This window comes from Pectinophora gossypiella, chromosome 11 (assembly GCF_024362695.1).
Source record: "Pectinophora gossypiella chromosome 11, ilPecGoss1.1, whole genome shotgun sequence".
NCBI classification, from domain to species: Eukaryota; Metazoa; Arthropoda; class Insecta; order Lepidoptera; family Gelechiidae; genus Pectinophora; species Pectinophora gossypiella.
Genome location: NC_065414.1, coordinates 3,355,915 through 3,377,980, shown reverse-complemented (window position 1 = coordinate 3,377,980; position 22,066 = coordinate 3,355,915). Strand labels below are relative to the sequence as shown.

The 22,066-nt window shown below is 37.3% G+C and overlaps 2 protein-coding genes across 2 annotated transcripts; one reads left to right on the top strand and one right to left on the bottom strand.

The window, feature by feature from the left end:
* Positions 1-737: 737 nt before the first annotated feature.
* Positions 738-4,398, bottom strand: LOC126370794 (uncharacterized). Its single transcript, XM_050015818.1, has 4 exons — positions 4,393-4,398; positions 3,920-4,176; positions 3,309-3,425; positions 738-900 (listed from the first exon to the last, which is right to left on the bottom strand). Exons 1-4 carry the CDS (start codon positions 4,396-4,398, stop codon positions 738-740), a joined length of 543 nt encoding a protein of 180 aa, XP_049871775.1.
* Positions 4,399-6,283: 1,885 nt separating this feature from the next.
* Positions 6,284-19,187, top strand: LOC126370754 (uncharacterized). Its single transcript, XM_050015791.1, has 4 exons — positions 6,284-6,306; positions 9,925-10,145; positions 11,232-11,339; positions 18,925-19,187. Exons 2-4 carry the CDS (start codon positions 9,931-9,933, stop codon positions 19,097-19,099), a joined length of 498 nt encoding a protein of 165 aa, XP_049871748.1. The 5' UTR covers positions 6,284-6,306; positions 9,925-9,930; the 3' UTR covers positions 19,100-19,187.
* Positions 19,188-22,066: the final 2,879 nt, after the last annotated feature.

Sequence of the window (22,066 nt, the reverse complement as noted above, 5' to 3'; positions counted from 1 at the left end):
TTACCAGTTCATCGCCCATAAACTATCAAAGTCCATCGTCATCTCCCTAGACACATCACAAAAATCACTTTGTGATCCCTAGTTTGGTTATAGGGCAGGCTGATCACCTCATTGTCCGAAAGAAAGATGATCCGTGCTCCGGAAGGCACATTAAGCCGACTAGTAACTTACTGATGTAAGTTAGTAGTCGTTACATGAGCCATGTCAGGGGTCTTTGGCGGCTCAATAGTAACCCTGACACCAGGGTTGATGGGGTTGGTAATCCATCTCATAACCCACAGGATAACCGGGATTAGGATTTTAATCAAAACACAAATAGGATAAACAGTATTAAACAGCCTGTGTATTTAATGTAACAAAGATATAATCCATCCACAATCCAAAAAAAGCAATTTTGCTATTTGATATCTATTGACATTGCGCATTTACTCGTACAATATATTGCTTTAGTCAAACCATACCGCGGACACTTCATACATACAACCTAGTTTTACACAGACACCACACATTGACGTTACCGTACTCGCGCATCTGTGTGTGTGACGTCTGGCGCCATACGATTCAAGTCTAAACTATGATCGGGGGGGGGGGGGGGGGGGGAGAGGTAAAACTAGCTCAGACGCCGGTGGGGAGCGGAGAGTTGCCGTTCTATACGTAGTATTATTCCTTATTCTATGGTCAAACTGCAATACATAACTTTTTACATAAATTACTTTGATGTGGCCTTTTTAGACGCGTCAAGAGTTCTCATGCAGCTTGGTAAACATGTCTACTAAAGACGTGGTACAATCACTGTACAGATTAAAGCAATTGAGTCCTTTTTCCCCACGTTTGTAAGCTTCAATGTATTTGTAGTGTTCGTCTTTCTCTGTCATGCCGAGGGATATGTCATTTGTTGGACTGAAAAAAAAGAAACAATATTTTAATGAAAATGTTTGTTGACATATTTTTTACATAGGAAACATATTGTGACTTTCCAGGCTACGTTTAACCTAATTTCATGCATAAGAGACATATGCATTTTTTATCTTTGTTTTTGGGTATAAATGATGACCCTTTTCATTACACCCAGGCACAATCACATCTTCCACCCATTATTATTCTGATCAAAATAAAGCGGAGCAAAGTAGGTAGCAATATAATTCCATACATAATGTGATCGAAATATCAAGCAACAATTATTTTTATATACCTATGCTTCTGCCATTATATTGTATTTTTGAATAATTATGTACCCGAGAAAATAAGTAATTATCACGTCAAAGCTGTACAACACCATCTTGTTTTATGTGAAGGTAGACTAAAAATTTCCTCATAAAAAAGTAAAGCAAATTAAAAAAAAAACTTGTTTCTGGTGCCGTGTGGCCAGCGGCCGCAAAGCAGTCTGCCTAGACACGACATAAATTTTGAAAAAAAAATAAAATAAAATAAATAAATAAATAATAATAATAATATAAGACTTTTCTCAATACTATCAATCCATTCGTTTTAATCCGACTAATTACGGATAATTGCTATGTTTTATTTAATCTCTATTATATTGCTTTCGTGGCGTGACACAAACATAGAATAGGTTAGTAATAATATTACGCATTCGATTTTTACCTGGTTATCGTTAAGCACCCTAATAAGGAAGTTACATGGTAGTTTACAAGGATATAAACATAATTATTATGAGCAACTTTCGCAAAGGCCGGTCATAGGATGGGTGACCACAAAAAAAAAGTTTTCATCTCGAGCTCCTCCGTGCTTCGGAAGGCACGTTAAGCCGTTGGTCCCGGCTGCATTAGCAGTCGTTAATAACCACCAATCCGCACTGGGCCCGCGTGGTGGATTAAGGCCCGATCTCCCTATCCATCCATAGGGAAGGCCCGTGCCCCTGCAGTGGGGACGTTAATGGGCTGGTGATGATGATGATGAGATGCGAGAGATTATTATTTTGGTGTATTCTTCTGTTTCAACAACAATTTAGTAAAAATCTTGTTCTAACCAAAAGGTTTGGTGTCTTTTCGTATTAGAAGTCTGACATTGAAACCATAAACAAAAAAAATTAACACCTTGAAAAGCCTCCCAGAGGAAGTGACCCGTTTCTTAAGCAATTTCCATCTAAAGTTCCGAAACTTTGCGCTCGAATTGCTTTGAAAAAATGGTAACGCCCACTCATAAAACAAAAGCAATTTTTCTCAGCGCTGTTGCAATGAAGAAAATTATAGGCGTCAAGAGTTGTTCTTTATACAATTAATAAAAGCTGTGCCCTGTTATGCCTCGGTGTTAGTAGGCGCGCTTTGCTTTCTGAAGTCACAGGGTACAGTGTCAGTACTGCTGAATTTGTAATTGGATTAAATAAGTGGATAATAAAACTGATCTCATAATTATAAATATGACAAGTTAACTGAATAATGAAGGGTGCGAATGGTGCGATCAAGCATTGGATTAATAAAATAAATAAATATGCAGCCTGTGCATGTCCTACAGGTGGGAACAGGGGCCTGTTTAATAAAACTTACAATTGTAAATTACAACGACAATTTGATGTTTATTACGTAGCTAATATGAAACTGCAAAATATTCGCGATCACACACTCCGCAATGTACATCAAATTGTCATTGTAATTTACAATTGTAAGTTTTATTAAACAGAGGGGGTCTGTAGCAACTTCTACCACGCTGCTTTACTGCCAGTTACTGGAGGTGTTTGGGCTAGTAGCCCGGTGTTGGCAACATCAAAGTCTTATAATAATATATTTTATTGTAATATATTTTGATATGGCAATATTACAGGACTTACGCCACGGACTTTGCCGACGAGGCATATTTTTCTTTTCTTGCTAACTTATATGTAAATAATTTCCTAGTTTTTAATATAATACAGTCCACTTAACATCTCAAAGAGTTTTTATTTACCGGAGCAACCATCGCCTCCAGCATTGGTTCATACGAGACCGGGAAAGATTAGTGACTTTGAAGATAATGAAAGCATCGCGCCTCCAACACCCGGGACCAACGGTTTATCTTACCTTCCGAAGCGCGGAATCATTTTACTTTTTCGGACAATCAGGTGCTTCAGCCTACAATGTATGGTCTGTCCGGAGTGTGGTCACGTGTAAAATAATGGGCCATTAAATGTGTGTAGCCAAACGCCTATAACTGATCACCACCTGTCCATCGTATCCATCTTAGGACTCATATCAATCGTTGGTGATAGCTGACTTCTGATTTCATGTATTTCTGTCCATCCCATTAGGGCCTTGCGGGCGTGAGTTTATAGGTAAGTATATGTATATTTTGTATGTAGTAAAGAAACGTACTTTAAGACGTAGCTGGCCAGTTCGTGGAGTAGATCCTCTTCATCATCAGAGTGCAGCGGTTCGGCTCCGAGGCGGCATAACGTTTGAAGAACGCATGATGTGCCATTTTGACCGAAACTGAAATTGGGAGAGAAATTTAATTTTATTGCCTAATGAAATATTTTTAATCAATTAATAAGACAAATTAGATCGGTACTTAGTTGCTGTTCTATACAGACTATTTTCTTATTTTGACAAGAAAGGTGTTTTACAGAACCGACTGCCTGTCAGAGCTTCCAATCCGCGAAGGGAAAACCAGCCCAATACAAGTTACATCACATACCTCCGAAAATGCAGTTCTCGGGAATGTGGGTTTCCTCACGATGTTTTCCTTCACCGTGAGCAGATGATAATTATTTACAATCCAAATATTAATTCTAAAAAAATTCGACAATCATTGGTTTAGGCCTGTGCTGGATTCGAACCTGCGACCTCAAAGTGAGAGGCAAGCGTTCTACAAACTGGGCTACCACGGCTCTATACTATTAATTCTTATTATTATTCTTTATTTTAAGATAGACTTCGAATGAAATTATTAGGAATATACTTTCGTTGTGACCAAAAAGACCCACCTATTCAGCACTTCTTCCACATACTTATAAAAGTGACATAACTTTGCGTCATTCTGGTAATCTCCATCTCTTTTCATCTCCTCGACATCTACATCTGCATCTCTTTTTCTTCTCGACAGCCCGTCGTATCCACTGTTGGCTTCAAGTAGATCAAATGGTATTTGACTTCGGTTCCATGGCAGCTGGAAGTTAGCTTGAAAAGCCCAGTTTACGTTGATCATATCAGCTGGTGACGGAGTGCCTATCCCAGCGTTGAACTGTAAGGAATGAGGAAAACGGTGATTTGCAATTTATATACCCACAGGTGTTGACAAAGTACCGAATACTGAGGAGAAAGATAAAGGATGATTCAAACGATGATTCTGAGTCAATATTAAATGGAATTTCCATTGCAAAATTATTTTCAATTCCATACTTTTGCGTCAGAAAGTTCCATTTGATATGATCTGAATCATCCCGAACTTCTGTTGTACCTCCATACTCATCAATCAGTTTCATACACGCACATCGGTTCAGAGGAGATCGTACTAAACCTTTTCTAAGGACGTCTCAAATTTGGTCAATGTACGTCTTTCTAGGAAGTAGGAACTTACACTAACTAAAAGAAACAAAAAGATGTCTCCAATGACTTGGTTTTCTCAAATATAACCACCTAATTCTGAGCCGAGATTAGTGTGTGATGTGGTCTTTATTTTTGTATCGAGTGAGAACCCTGGTTTCTCATCTAATCATAATAGCGAGTGCCATTTCTGAGGCAAATCTATAATAGGTAAGTTATGTCAAAATATATATTTTTTATAACTGACACCGAACACCTGTACGCAGGAGGATCTGATGAACGCTGCAGATAGCGCCATACTTGTTGCCAAGTTTTGGGCCGATACAATTTAGTTTGCCATCGACACGATAAGAAGAACTGACAGACGCATTTAAGGTTGCCATATTAAGATTTGGTTATTCCACTTCACGTTTAAATGCACGCTGCGTTCCGAAACAATAGAACAGGACAAAAAACCGTATATTCCACGCGAAGGTATGAAACAACAAAACTGGCAACCACAGTTGCACAGGCGACAACTGCATGTGAATTCTGGCAATGCGGTCGCAAAAGCGCCTAAGTGGTTATAATGACTACTACTGCTTTTTACCCACGACGGAACGGAGCAGGTATATGCGTTTAGGGTGAGAGATGTTTGTGTGTGCGTTTGTGCAAAGAAATGTTATTAATTATCTTCTAAACTAATAATCCGATTTTGATGCGGTTTTCATTAACGGGTTTGTGTTTGATGAGTTCATGTTATTAGACAGGTGTCATGTCTGTAACTCACTAGGGGGCGCCACAATATTATATAGTTCTACTTCCCTTCATCCAAACATCCAAAAACATTGCCCTCCGTTTGGCATGATCTGGTAATATCATTAATTAATCCATTCGATTGGGTATGTCGATATCCCTGGGAGACTTTATGACGTGGTTTTTGATGTGGCGTATGGGGTTGTCGGTCTCATAACACTTAATTTACTGTAGCAGACATCAAAGGATTTGAAGCCTTTGATTTCAGCTTCCAATAGGTTTGGATATGCGAAAGATAAAACATTGGAAAGTGACGCGTGGGTTGGAAAATAATAGGTCGTTGTTTTTTGGTAAGCATATTAAAAAATCCCTTGTTTAATTTGAATGAGACTGATAATTAATTACAGAAAAAATATATTTTCACAAAAAGTATTTTTAGAACACTTTTGAAATTGCAAAATAAATGTCAGCTGTAAATTCCAAAACTCGCCTAAAATTGACTCCAACTTATGCTATATGCATAAGTTAACATCTTAGTGTTTCAACCATACATATATGTACTTATTACATTTTTGACACAGATTTGTGAAACAAGCTTAGCTTAATGCAAACAACTTTTCGAATTAGAAAATAAATTTGCCATCATATTTGTGTAAGTATAATGAGACTGTATGAAAAAAAAGGAGCGAATGTCAATTTTGTCGTCCTTTGTGGTGTGGTTAGCCATCTGACGATCTTTTATAAAAAGTGTAAATATGTTACCATTGAATAAAGGGTATTTTGAGTTTGAGTTTATGAAAATGCACAAGTAAACCGTTAATAGGTAAACCACTATAGCGTTGATAGTTGTGTATGTATGTAGGTAGTACGCGTCAGCAGGTTGCTCTAAATCTCCTTCACACGTTTTTCGTGACACACTGTTGGATGAACGAATTATGCTGTATTTAAATACTTCTTATCTAGTATAAACATTTACGAAGAAAATACCTTCGAAAGCTGCTCTGAAACCTGAACTGTAACGCACAGAGCTAAAGTTGATAATCTTTTAAAACTTCAAAAATAGCTGTAAATCGACATACAACATTTTGTTGAAGTAAGTTGAAGTTTTGGAGAGTTAGCACTTTTTGAAATTTCGTGTTTCTTCAGTGGTGTAAAACTTAGCATACAGGTTAAGTCTTTAAGTAGGTAAATGGTTTAAGAACAGGTTTTTAGAGCAAAGTGATTATTATAATTATTTTAGAGACACGTGTGTTTATTTGAGAAATGTAAGTTGTTAGTCATTGATATTTCGAATCGTTGTTCCCGCTTAAATTTGAATGTGTTTGTTCGATTTTGTCGTAATTTAAATGAGGAACTTTGCAGGCTACGTATCTGAAATAATATAGATGGCGTTGTACAGATTTAACGTGACAATTAGCTATTTTCTTATTAATCGGTGTACATAATTATTCAAAAATATAATGTTACACAAGGGCATTTAAAAAAATAATTGTTGCTTGTAATTTGGATTAGATATTTATGTACTTATAGAATTATGTTGCTAATGTTGCTTCTCTTCATTTTGATCAGAATCAGAATCATTTATTCAACGTAATTATCATGGATAAACTTGTTGAACATTTTTGAATTTACATCATTTCGCAAGGTGTTATGGCTGAGGAGAAGAAATGACAAGAAACTGCAACAGCAACACATCTTTTAAATCAATGAGGGTACATTACAAGTTATTTAATAACTAGAGGAACACATTCAATACCAGACATTTTTATCATTTAGGTAATCATTAATCTTATAATAAGCTTTTTACATAAAGATCAGAGAGATCAGAAAAATAAAAGGTGGAAGATGTTCTGCCTGGGTGTAACAACAAGGGTTATCATTTATACCCAAAAACAAAGATAAAATATGCATAAGTCAGTTATGTCTGTTGTGTGTTAGTCTGTTAAATTTTAATTAATTAAAATTAAATATATAAAAGATTATATAGATTAATGTACTTAATAACTAATTGTGTGATATTATTTCAAGGTCACAAAAGGGACTCTTATGTTTGGCGTATATTATGTTTGTGTGCATAAGTTTAAATAATGCAGACACATATAGCAACATTACTGAAGACCACAGAATTAGACGACAGGTCAACGCCCTACCCTTAGTGTTTCCATATGGAGGAACTTACAAAGTAAGCACCCTTTGATTCTAGAGTTTTCAAGAATGACTAGAGGGGCTTAAATGGCCACACCGAATCAGTTTATCTAAAAAGAAATATTCATTTGACATTTGCGCACGTCAAGGTAAGTGCACAATGTCTACAAATATCAAATAGCAATATTACTTTTCTATATGAATTGTCACAATGTGACCTTTTTATCCCCGTAGGCATTTTTGTTAGGAAAGAAGAAATAATTATTATGTCAATTAATTAAATAATTAATTCGTTAAGCTATTGGTCCCGGTTATTACTCACTGATCTAAGTACGTAGTCGTTACATGAGTCATGTCAGGGGCCTATGGCGGCTCAGTAATAATCCTGACGCCGGGGTTGATGGGGTTGGTAATTCAGCTTACAATCCACACGATAGAAGAAGAAGATCGATATAATTGTAGAATTTTCAATATCGATTTAATCGATGAATTTTCGATGATTAGATTTGATTTGAAAATAATCGATATACTTACAGTCGATTATCGGGCAACACTACTAATTGTATTCGTTTTGTCCACTGAGTCCACTGAGGGATAGGTACTACGAGCGTGAAATGCGCCTGTCTATTTAATGAGTGTGTGATTCAAATTTCATTTGAAAGCATAGCTCCGTGATCCACGCAGAGCAGTTAATTGCAGTACCAATTTGAATAGAGTTAGCTGAAGTTGCAATCGGTTTGAACACGCTGTTAATAACTTTGTCTATGGCTTCTAGCCGACTGTGACTAGTTTGGGCACAAAGTTTACAAGGTTTAATAAGCAAATTTTAATTTGGATGCCATTTTCATCCCCTACTTCAGTTGTTCATTAAACTCATTATTTATTACTATACTTGTTACCCTTTTGACAATTTCTGTGTCCGGGTTCGATTGGAAATTAACTCTGATGTATCTTCACTAAATCCACTAAAAAGTGGCGTATGATGGCCAAGCGATTATGACAACCGACGAGTGAGTCTTCTTCTCTCGTGTGGGTTGTGAGGTGGAGTACCAACCTCATCACCCGTGATGTCAGAGTTACTATTGAGCCGCCAAAGGCCCCTGGTATGGCTCATGGTAACGACTACTTATTTACATCAGAAGTAGTAACCGGGACCAACGGTGCCTTCCGAAGCACGGATCATCTTACTTTCGGACAATCTGGTGATCAGCCAGTAATGTCCTAACCAAACTAGGTACCACTAAGTAATTTTTGTGATATGCCCCCACCGGGAATCGAAGCCGGGACCTCCGGATCGTGAGCCCAACGCTCAACCACTGGACCACGGAGGTCGTTACGAGTGGCGAGCGAGTGATAAAAATGTATGAGATTCGTTATGTCAGTCCAATCTTCTATTGCTTCTCATTGTCATCAAATTCTGTTGCTCTCCTTACTCATAGGGACCACTTACCAAATTTATTTGCAAAACATAATGTGAGTCAGTGGTGACAAAATCTTCGCTATCGACCCAGTAGGGTCGATTAATTCTTTCAAATATTTTTCCTCTCAGACGACGCCCTGAGCCGAGGTTCGCGCCCAACTGGGCACCCTCAGGCCTGTTGTCTTAAACGTTGTATCGGGTGAGAGCCTTCAGCGCTCCCCATTTGTCCGGCCAAGTAATAATGACAATAAGTCACGTCAAAAAAAGGTGACAAAATCTACCTTAAATATGGCACGAGTTCCAATTTATCCCCATTCTAAGAATGATAACATGATATATAAGGACTTACATCTCCAACAAATTAGTGACAGACCTATGGAACACCTTTTTTTTTACGTTGAGAAATGCGTTACGCATACGCCCGGGGGGGGCGACGTGGTTATGTGGGACTCCCCGGGTGTCGCCACCCGGTATACCTAATAAAACCCAACGGTGTTCCTACTTGTCGCCGTGTGGCGGGGATACGGGAACGCAATTGCACACAACCGCGTCCCCGCCGGCGGATGCCCTTTAGGGCCCAGCGCCCATGGGAGTGCGTCAAGCGCCTCCCCCTCCGCCGAGGGCTGCCCGGAACACTTGGGGAGCCCTACAGACCTATGGAACACCTAACCTAATCTAACTTAACCTGAATACTTGATATGTTAATCCCATACATTTTTATCACAGCCACTGTCGATTCTCGTAATAGGGTAGTTTTGCAACTAGTCAAATCAGTTACTTTTTACTAAACGTCAAAACACGAAATTACATTGGAATTTGTATGAATAAGCAACCTGTGACGTTATAGAAAAACGTGACAAAATGTCGCACTAATATTCATAAATAAGTTACTTAACACTTTCAAGGACAGAACGTCTGACGACGTTCCGATTCCCAGGTGTCATATTACATAATTATTATGAACCATCAATGACCCATGATCTCTGTCCGTGAAACGGTTAAATAGAAAAAAGAAAACGCTTTTTGTCACAGTGAGATCTGTCTTTATTTAATAATCAGAATTTCATGATTTATCTTGGACCTAGGACGGACTACCCAATTGTTTGCAACTTGGATCCCCAGATGATAATTCCTTATTTTTTTTAGTTCATCATGGGTATTGGCGTGCCAGTCAAGACTGTAGACGACATCAGCTTAGGGTTTGCAATAAACCTGCAGTATCAGTACGCTGAGATCACAAATATCAGTGATTTGTCACAATACTACTTCATCAAGGAGGTGTCGAGGGAACAGAGAGACTTGGATCTGGAATGCCGAAGAGATGAGCGCCTTGTGTTCTATAGGGCTGTCACTAATTTGTTGGAGACGTAAGTCCTTATAGTTCATAACATAACATAGCCTTTACGTCCTATACGTACTTTATACGTCCCACTGCTGGGCACAGGCCTCCCCTCAATTAACCGGAGGGGGTATGGAGCATACTCCACCACGCTGCTCGAATGCGGGTTGGTGGAGGTGTTTTTACGGCTAATAGCCGAGACCAACGGCTTAACCTGCCCTCCGAACCACGGAATCATCTTACTTTTTCAGACAATCAGGTGATACAAGCCTGAAAAGTCCTTACCAAACAAAGGACAGTCTCACAAAGTGATTTCGACAATGTCCCCATCGGGAATCGAACCCCTATGTTCATGTTATTATTAATGATGGCTTAGAATTGGGATAATTCGGAACTCGTGAAATTTTTAAGGTAGATTTTGTCACAACTGACTTACATGATGAATTGCAAATATATTTGGTAAGCGGACCCTGTGATAAACGGGATAACGCTAGGGAGATTTGGCTGATCATAAACTCGAATGCAGTAATGACGTCGAGGGCCGAATTAAAAAAAAGCTACTAAGACTTTTTGTAACTTAGAAGAGTTCATGATTAGAATATGCAGAAGTAGATGATAATACGTCTGGTAACCATTGTGTACGAAACGACCAATGAATGTATAAGAGAGATTTTTTTTGTATAAAGTTGGTTTATGTACATATATAAATTCACGCATGTAATCCTTAGGGTGGGCAGAACCATAAGTAATCAAGGACAACTTACAACTGTTGATACGAAGCCTAAGATGGACATGATGAACCTTTTCGATTAGCCAATCGCCCATAACATTAGTCCCTCATGCAATAAATGGCGCAATTCTTTTGTAGGATCTTATTTTAACACATGCCCGGGAAAATAAGCATTTGAACGTGTGCTTGGTTTTCTATTCTCTTCTTAGTTTTATAAAATAGCTTAGTTTTATAAAATAGATGGACATAATCTCATATAGAAATAATAGATCCCCAAAAACTGACTTACCGTGTAGTAACAGATCGGTCTAAGAGAACATAGCAATCGGCAATTTCTGTCAAAATATAGCCAACGAATAGGAATCTTATGGCAGAAAATTTCAGGTACGGCATGAACGGTCAAGACTGTATTAAGCGAGCAATTTGTGAAGCTGCTCAGTACCCGGTTGAAGAGGAAGGACTTGTCGGGGAAATTATCCAGATATTGCTGACGTAAGTATCGTTCGTCGTTGAGAGGAAGGGGAAGACCAAGAAGAGCTTACATGGAACAGATTAAAGAAAAAGTTAACGTCGTGCATTATAGGGAAGTCAAGGAATTGGCCTTTGATAGACTGGAATGGAAAATGCTGCACCGACAAGAGCGTGGTTCTTAAATTGATGATGATGAAGTATCGTTCATAATGTTGGATAGAACAGAATCGATCCGCCTAATGTCGACTGATACATGAACGTGTAAAATAATTATAAACATACATACAACATCATACATTTCCACTACGTAGTACGTTTATGTTTAACGTAGCCACATTTGCATCCGGTTGCGATGAACGATTTAACCGGTTAAAAGCGGTTAACTATGACGTATATGAAACCGCCACAAAGTTTTATCGTGACAAAATTTTAGTTATATCTGTTAAATTAATTAACATCAAATATATAATAAATAATGTGTATAATTCAATTTATAAATAATAAGATTTAATTTCATTCATTTCATAAAATACTCTGCATAATTATAAATAAAAAATAACAAAACGTTTTTATGTTAATGGTAACACCATAATCTAAGTTTTTGTATGTTGCCTGTATTTTTTTCTTCTTCTCCTCAACTCACTGCATAATGGTTGTAATTTGATAAACTTAAATTTAAAATACAGTCCATTTATAATTTACACCAGCTTTTTATTTCTACATGCTGGTTTGTGGTCCTTCTGACTTATATGATAGTAGTGCAGTGTCATAGTCGCGTATTTCACGTAAAATCTCAAGTTGAGTTCGCGACCCGCTATAGGGTGTTATATAGTGAACAAGTGAGGTGTGAACATAATTGAGCATAACCACAACCTGGAACAAGTGTGGATTGCAAGCTATGATTGCATTTGCGATTCAATAAGCGCAGACAAGGCATTTACTTCAAATTACCAAACTTTGAAACGTTTGGACAAAATACTTCTACTTTTTTCCGTCGGGCGTCCCGGGGGCGCTATAGTCGTCGGCAGCGTCGGAGTTTCGGATATACGTCATCAACAACGTCGTGTTCATATCGTGTTGGCCCTACTGCAAGGATTGACATTGACAGCGACTGTCACTTCACTGTCACGTCAATAACAGCTGACAGCTGTTGTATGTATTCAAAGTTGCTTTACGGCTTGTTTGGCGGCTTTTCTACGGCGGTCTTCTTCGTCTCGATGCGGAATTGTGGTGCGGCATTGCGGTAAAATTCAAATAGTGCGGAATTACGTCAAAAGTATAATAAAGTGCGGATTTGCGGTAATATCGTGATAGTGCGGTAACTTGTGATAAGTGATAACAACTACTTACGGCTTCATTATGGCTCCAGTGACGGAAGACGATAGGCTTAAAAAGATGCGAATCGCCCGTGGACATTTGAAAGGTACTGTAACTCGTATTTATACTTTCACGAATGACACTAAAGCTATGGAGTCAGCTAATGCGGAGAGCATTAAGGCGCGAATAGAAAAACTTAATACAACTTTTAAAGACTATGAAAGGCTTCAACTAGAGATCTTGTGCATTGATGAAAATGATGATGAAGATGTAGCTATTATGGAAGATAAATACTTCAACATTATATCAAAACTAAACTCTGTGTACAAAGGCTTAAGCACATCTGAATGTATAAATGTAAACACATCTAAATTGCCCAATATAGATATCCCAGTTTTTTCTGGTAAAGACTTCACTAAATATACTCCATTTATGGATTTATTTACAGCGGTGATTCACAACAATAGCTCTCTTTCAGATGTGCAGAAGCTTTTCTATTTGCGGAAATATCTAACAGATGATGCCTTGTCAGTCATTGTTAATTTGCCTTTGGCAAATAAATCTTATAAAGAAGCAATTGGTCTCCTGAAACAACGATATGACAACAAAGCAAGGCTTATCATGAATCACATAAATATTATTTTACAATTGCCCATTATGCAGAGGGGAACAGCGGCCGCTATATGGTCTTTTATTTCACAAGTTCAGCAGCAGCTATATGCTCTAAAAAATTTTCAGCAGCCCGTCGATCAATGGGACATGCTTTTAATCTCTATATTGACTAAAAATTGGATATCTATACCAATCGTGCCTATCAATTGGATAGAGACACAGACACTCTCCCAACTATGGATGAGTTTATTTCATTTCTTGAGAAGCGTGCTATAGCCCTCGAAGATAGTTCTCCTGACAATATGAAGGGTACTACAAATAAAGTGACCAACATTGTCACTAAAAATGTTCATCAATGTTCTTTTTGCGAAAATGCAAGCCATGGACTCCATGCATGTCCTAAATTTAAAACGGCTTCTATACAAGACCGTGAACAGTTTGTCCAATTGAAAAAATTGTGCACAATATGTTTAAAATGTCACACTGGAAAATGTCGATTTTCTTTTCAGTGCAAGACTTGTAAAGCTGGGCACAATTCTCTTCTGCATAAAGACAATTCTGATTCCAATTCAAAAAATACAGTTGCATTGCATTCAACCAACTCATCAATGAGTATATTATTACCTACTATCAAGGTGAAATTAATTACCTATCGGGGCTCAGAGCTATGTGTCAGAGCGCTTCTTGACTCAGGAAGTCAAGCTTCTTTTATAACATCATCCCTTGTTGCTAAACTGGGATTAAATCCTAAATGTCATAACACCAATATTATTGGCATAGGAAACAAAAGCAATAAAATGACAAAATTGGTTGATGTGACCATTCACTCTCCAGTAAATGATGTGCAGTTGGACATTTCATGTCACGTTGTAGGTTCCATCACATCTGATCTGCCACAGCAAACCGTTGATGTTTCCAATCTAAATATTCCATTGAACATTCAGTTGTCTGATCCTGATTTCAACATTCCAGCTGAGATTTCCATTCTTTTAGGTGCTGACATCTATTTCAACATTTTACAGAATGGACAGGTGAAGGTTGGGGACGGTTTGCTTTTGCAGAATACCTTGTTTGGCTATACCCTTGGTGGAAATATTCAATGTAAATCACATGATAATGATGCTTTAGTCTCCAACTTGGCAATTTGTGACACTAGAAAACTAGAAAATGTGATGGAACAATTTTGGCTTTCTGAGAGTGCTCCTCAGTCTGCATCAACGCCCACTAAAGAATTTCAGAAGGCTGAGAAATGTTTTCAGGACACTATAATACTTGAAGATAATAAATTACATGTTGATATGCCTTTGATTTCAAAAGTGGACGAGTTGCAGCTTGGGGATTCATTCTCAGTGGCACTACAACGATTTTTAACACTGGAAAGAAAATTTAAACGTAACCCTTTGTATTTGGAAAAATATAAAAATTTCATCGAAGAGTATATTGCATTGGGGCATGCTAAGATTGTTGATCTGAGCGACTATGATATCCTAAATGGACATGTTTACTTTCTGGCTCACCATGCAGTCTTTAATGAGGAAAGCTTAACCACCAAATTACGTGTTGTGTTTGATGGAAGCATGAAGTCCAAGCTTGGCATATCACTGAATGATGTCATGTTGAACGGTCCAATGGTCCAAAGTGAGCTATTCGATATCCTACTCTTATGGAGGACTTTCATATATTCACTTACATGTGACATTCAAAAAATGTTTCGTAGTGTCTTTATCAATCCACACCAAAGATGTCTTCAAAATATTCTGTGGCGTGACAATGTAAACAAGCCTATCAGTTGTTTACAGCTCCAAACCGTGACTTATGGTCTGAAGGCTTCTACCTTCTTGGCTACCCGCTGCCTGATTGAATTGACTCAACGATTCGGTGATCAATATCCACTCGCCACTCAAGCTATATTGCAAAGCACTTATGTCGATGATGTCATCTGTGGATCTGATGATACTTCAGAGCTTCTTCAACTCAAAAATGAGCTTATCGCACTTTTGAAAAAGGGTGGCTTCACACTACACAAGTGGTGCAGCAACTTTTCTCCAGTGATCGACGATCTTCCCAATGACCATAAGTACTTTGAAAAGTTGGACATCAATACCAACAATATAGTTAAAACACTTGGGTTAAAATGTGATATTTTAAATGACACCTTGACGTTTTCTTGTCCAATGATTAACAATGATGATATTCAAACCAAAAGGAAAGTTCTGAGTTTCATTGGCAAGATGTTTGACCCACTCGGCCTGATAGGGCCCATAATTGTTGTGGCCAAACTTTATATGCAAACCCTATGGTCATTGAAAATAGACTGGGATGCAATTTTGCCCCAAGAACAACTCAAAATTTGGAATAGTTTTCTGAACAACTTAACTTCAATGGGTACGATTAGTGTACCAAGATGTGTAAATTCACGTACAGTGGTCATTGTGGAGCTTGTCGGATACGCAGACGCTTCTATGAAAGCATTCGGATGTTACCTCTACCTAAGGATAGTTAACTCTGATGGCACAGTCTCTGTTAACTTGTTGTGCTCTAAGTCCCGCATCGCCCCATTGAATAAGTCTATCACCATTCCAAAGTTGGAGTTAAACAGTGCTCTTCTTCTCGCGCAGGTTGCGCACAGAGTTCAAAATATTTTAAAAGGTAGATTCCCTACTCTTTCTGTCTACTTATACAGTGATTCTCAAATAACACTTGCTTGGATCAAGTCTTCAAACTTAAAATCTAACCCCTATGTGGTTAATAGAGTCAATCAAATAAAACAATTGACTAATGACACTATGTGGTCTTATGTCAGCACCACTCAAAACCCTGCTGATCTGCTCTCCAGGGGATGTGATCCACACAAGCTGGAATCAAATGCACAATGGTGGCATGGCCCCAAGAACTTATCAGATAAAGATTTTCAACACTCTATAAGTGAAATACAATTTCCCATTCCATCCTCTCATGAGGTCGAATTGGTGGCCAATGTCTGTGATGTCAATGAACCCACTTGTAACTCTAGCAAAGATGACACATTTCCATACAATTTTCTTGATAAATATTCTGACTTTCATAAATTACAAAGAGTTGTTGCCTACATTTACAGATTCTATAATAATTGCAAGAAAAATACTAACAAAAACAGTGATTCATTGACACCACAGGAGATACATAATGCTACATTAGTAATTATTCGTACTACTCAAAAAAGATATTTCTCTAAGGAAATAGAATGTCTTAAAAATAATTCCAACTTAAAGTCTGGCATATTGAATCTTCATCCTTTTTTAGACCAAAATGGCATACTACGTGTTGGAGGTCGGCTCCAGAATTCTAAAGAACTCCCGTTTGATAAGAAGCACCCTCCAATTTTGCCCAAATCTTGTCATGTCACAAATATTATTATACGTAATGAACACTTACGCCTTCTACACGCTGGTGCCAAATTGGTGCTCAGTTCCTTATCTCAGCGATTTTGGTTAGTGAGTGGCATACGCGAAGTCAAAAAGATAGTAAACAGCTGTGTTAAGTGCTTTCACCTAAAAGCTGCAGCAGCTAGACAGCTCATGGGGTCTCTTCCACAGGAAAGAATTACTGCCGCTAGGCCATTCAATATTGTCGGTGTAGATTTTTGCGGTCCGTTTAATGTGAAGGTTTCTCGATTGCGAAAGCCATTAGTGACCAAGGGTTATGTTGCGCTCTTTGTCTGCTTCACAACAAAGGCCATCCATATGGAACTTGTGAGTGACCTAACTTCAGACGCATTCTTAGCATGCCTCAAACGATTTATTGCCAGACGTGGAATGCCAGAACAAATATTTTGTGATAATGCTAAAACTTTTAAAGGCACAGCCAATGAGTTGAATGCACTACATGATCTATTTAAATCTAAAAAGCATGTAGATGCTGTTGACTATTATTGTATTCCTAACTCTATCAAGTTTAGATTCATACCAAGCTATTCACCAGAATTTGGGGGCTTGTGGGAGGCGGGGGTAAAAAGCTTTAAATTTCATTTTAAAAGAATTGTTGGTAACATTATCTTAACATTTGAAGCACTATACACCGTTATTACAGAAATTGAAGCAGTGTTAAACTCGCGGCCTCTGCTTCCTATAAGCTCTGATATTTCTAACTATGAATATTTAACGCCTGGGCATTTCCTTATAGGCAGTGCTCTGACAAGCTATCCTGAACCTGATCTCTCTGATAAGTCTATCAATAGATTGAAATTTTGGAAAGTTTTAACTAAAATCAAGCAAGACTTTTGGAAGGTCTGGTCAGGGGACTACCTAACACTACTACAAAGTAGACCAAAATGGCAACAAGGCCACCCCAATTTAAAAGAAGGAGACCTTGTCATTGTGCGCAGTGATAACACTGCACCAATGACATGGCCCATGGCCAGAATTGTGAAGATAGTTCCCGGGCCAGATGGTAGAGTCAGGGTAGCTGAAATAAAAATGCCTAACAACAAGATATACTTGAGATCTTATAGAAAATTAAGTCTCTTGCCAATAAATGAGCAAGTAGGTACTCTTTAGCAGTTGGTTAGTGCACTATGTGCTAACCAACTGAACCCAAGACCTCCATACAGTCGTAGGGCTGAAGAGTGCCTGCTTGTTCCAAGTATATTGATTACTTGTTGAGCAATTGCTCAATAATAATATTGTGTTTAATATTTTATAACTTCAACATTCTTAAACATGTTTTGTTTGTTATAACTTCAAATTCTTAAAAAGGTTTAGCCTTTCATGACTTAAATATCAAAATGTTTAAAAACAAAGTTTAACTTTTTGTAATTCATCATAAATCTCTCTTAAAAATGATTTACTTATATTCTGATATAAATATGTTTAAACTTCTATGACTTAAATATAATTGTTCATACTTACTTGCTCATGGGCCCGGCCCAACTATGTTAAATTAATTAACATCAAATATATAATAAATAATGTGTATAATTCAATTTATAAATAATAAGATTTAATTTCATTCATTTCATAAAATACTCTGCATAATTATAAATAAAAAATAACAAAACGTTTTTATGTTAATGGTAACACCATAATCTAAGTTTTTGTATGTTGCCTGTATTTTTTTCTTCTTCTCCTCAACTCACTGCATAATGGTTGTAATTTGTTAAACTTAATTTTAAAATACAGTCCATTTATAATTTACACCAGCTTTTTATTTCTACAATATCTATCTACAAGTAGAATTTTTTTGACGTGACTTATTGTAGATTTGTCGCAAATAGCATTAACTACGTTGCCGGACAAATACAAGCAGAATAAGTAGCACAAAAAAAGTAGATTTATTTTAGTTACATGTTGAGTTGATACGGGCTTGAGCAACAATTGAGATTGCGTCATTATATTTGTTTGGTTTCCTACACTTATTCTTAAAGTAGCATGGAGGAAAATGCCACACCGACAAGAGCGTGGCTCTTAAATTGAAAATGATGATACTTATCCTTACAGAGACATAAGATAACATAAGCTTACGACTACATCTCAATGGGGTAGTCAGAGGTACATCCATCACAAGATGAACTAAGTACCCACACCTGCTTTCTCTTAGACCAACGTGATAGGTGGAGAGCCGTCTCGCCGTCTAAATGGTCTTACAGAAAGAAAGAGGGAATAGAGTGTGCGTTTTAGAGAGTTTTGTTTTGTTTTTACAGACCAGACTACGGAAGATCTCCATTCGAGAAGGACCCAGATTGGGAGAAGAGTATGGGCTTCTTTCATGATGCAGCCGTGGCTGGAAGACAGATGTTTAACTGTCCTTCTGTATACAGCGGCTGTCCTGAAGGGCAGGGATTCTTTGAGCTGATTAGCATGCTAAAAGATGAATAATGATGAAGAGACACAAGTAATACGGTGAAGGATTGTACAATAGTATTACTGTTAAAGATGGTGAATTTATCTTCAGAAAAGCAGTAATTCCGAATGCATTAATATTTTATTAAATATATCTATTTATTAAATTACCCATTTAGACAATATAATAAAATATCATGTTTAATTTTAATGTTTGTTTGAGTTTTGTACCTAACAATTAAAAATACAATGAAATTAAAAATAAAATTATTAACATGATTTAGGTTACATCATTTAGGTAGAAATGATTATCACGTGCTCAGCGGTGAAGGAAAACATCGTGAGGAAATCCACATACCCGAGAAATGCGTTTCGAAGGTATGTGACCTAACCTGTATTGGGGCTGGTTTTCCCTTCGCGGGTTGGAAGGTAAGACAGGCTGTCGCTTCTGTAAAAAACCGGACCTGTCACTGTCAAATCTACAGGTTAGGTAAGCGGATGCTCCGAATACGCGATAACGCTATAGAGATGATGATTATTGTACCTAAGTTCAATTTCTTGAACAATGTCAATAATACTTAGGTACGATGTTAATAAGTTGTAATTATAATCAGAACCGGGTGGGTGGTGGTGGTGCCACAATGGCAAAGTGAAAACCCCCCCAGCGGTGGAGTTAAGGGGGGAGGGGGAGGCTTAAGCGCATTCCATATACGTATTCTTTACTCCCAGTGTAAATTACTTACATAAACAGCCTATATACGTCCCACTGCTGGGCACAGGCCTCCCCTTAATCAACCGGAGGGGGTATGGAGCATACTCCACCACGCTGCTCCAATGCGGGGCGATGGAGGTATTTTTACGGCTAATAGCCGGGACCAACGGCTTAACGTGCCCTCGTGAATCATCTTATTTTTTCGGACAATCAGGTGATTCAAGTCTGAAAAGTCCTTACCAAACAAAGGACAGTCTCACAAAGTGATTTCGACTATGTCCCCATCGGAAATCGAACCCTCCAGATCGTGAGCTTAACGCTCTAACCACTAAACCACGGAGGCTGTTAGGCTAGTGTAAATTATGAATTATTATTAATAATAAAATACCTGCAACAACGTAGAGTTGGGAAACAATAATTGTCTTTTGCTTCTGAATAGCACATCTTCGTGTACTGTTGCCTCGCTCACACATATAAAAATTGGAGAGAGAAGAACTAGAAACGATGTTGCCTCTTTAGAATACATGGCGTTATTGTGATGCACAGAATATGAAGCAAAATCTGGAAGCAAGTGTGTTACTTGTTACGTGTTACCATGGCGATTGGAAGGCTATCTCATAGCGACAGATGTTTAATCAGTAATAAAAAAATAAATTTATTGACAATAGGATAGTTTCCAACTATTCAAATCAGTTACTTTTTACTAAACGTTAAAACAATAAATTACTATAGAATTTGTACGAAAAAGCAACCTATGACGTCATAGAAAAACGTGACAAAATGTTGCACTTATTATTAAATTTCATAAGTTAAATAAAAAAAGAAAACGTTTTTGGTCACCTTTAAATCTGTCTTTATTTATCAGAATTTCATAATTTATCTTTGAATTAAGAAACTACCCAATTGTTCGTTGAAATAAAGTATATTACTTACTAAATTAATTTAAAAAAATACTAAAATAAAATAGAAAACCAATTTTAAAATTAGAATTACAATGAAGATGCGTGTCATATTGTGTTTTACATAACAACTAGGTACGTGCCTTTAAAACTCCAATATTCGAAATATGATACGAAATCACTATAAAATTAGCCGTGTCTTTTTAAATGTAATTTGAAAAAAATAATTAAATAAAATAGTTTTAAATTATAGCAGACATTTAGTTTCAGTTTCGCGAAATTGGAAGTAAAAACGACGATAGCAACTGACTTGATCTGTCACGAAATAAAGACTAAATTTAGTCGCCTGCGCACTCATGATAGGTAACACATTTGTTGGGTAAATAGGTATACTTATTAGTCAAATGTCGGATAGTCATGTGACAGTGTTTACTTACGTAAGGCCACGTGCAGAAGGGTATGCCTAAAAAGGTTGTGACAAATGTTGTTCTGCCGAGCACATCCTTGAATATTAGGTACGGCCTTGAGATCTGTATTATAGCTTAAAATCATATCGCATTAACTTATTTGACACATTGAAGGTTTAATCAAATGTCAAATGTTTTTGGTAATCGTAAGAGACGTTTATCATGGAATGTTTAATCTGGGGGGTAAAAAAGCCACGTCGTAGTAATGCATCTAAAAAGTAATAATGCAATTTGACATTTGTTTACGTTGCGCACTTTTTATGTGCAAATGTCAAATTTCAATATTGTTTTTTTTTAAATGAATTGCTTCAATGTGGATTTTTAAGTCCCCTTTTCTTTGATAGAGCATGGTACTTTTGGTTGCAGCTCTGGGCTTCTCTGGCAAACCTACAAAATCTCACGTCAAAAAAAAAACCAAGTAAGTGATTGATTTACATTTTTTGGGGATTCGTGTGGGCTCATTTCTCAGCGCTCTTCATTTTGTCCGGGCAAATACCTAGTGAGTGCTATCCCAAGAAATGTCTAATTTAAGTTACCCTTATTATTATTATTACTTGTTTTTATCTGTTGTTTGACATCAAATCCGTGTCGTCAACATTGTTTTTTTGTGCCTCATGTTTGAAGAAGGTTTGACGTGAGAAAAGCCAGTTATTTAAAGTTTGCTCACTTAGGTACATACATACTTAAACTCACGCCTATTTTACGCCTGCGCGTTTTTTTTAAAGTTAAGTAGCGAACTTAAGCAATAAGGCTGTCTATTAAAAGGAAAAAAACTTTGTTTCGGGCAATTATTGTATTGTTGTTGTATTTATTTATTTTTGTACAATAAACAGTATTGTATTGTATTGTTAAATAAAGAAATATTATTTAGTGTGTACTAGGCCTTCTTAAAGCTTTTTCTTTCACTAGTCTTATTGTAAAACCA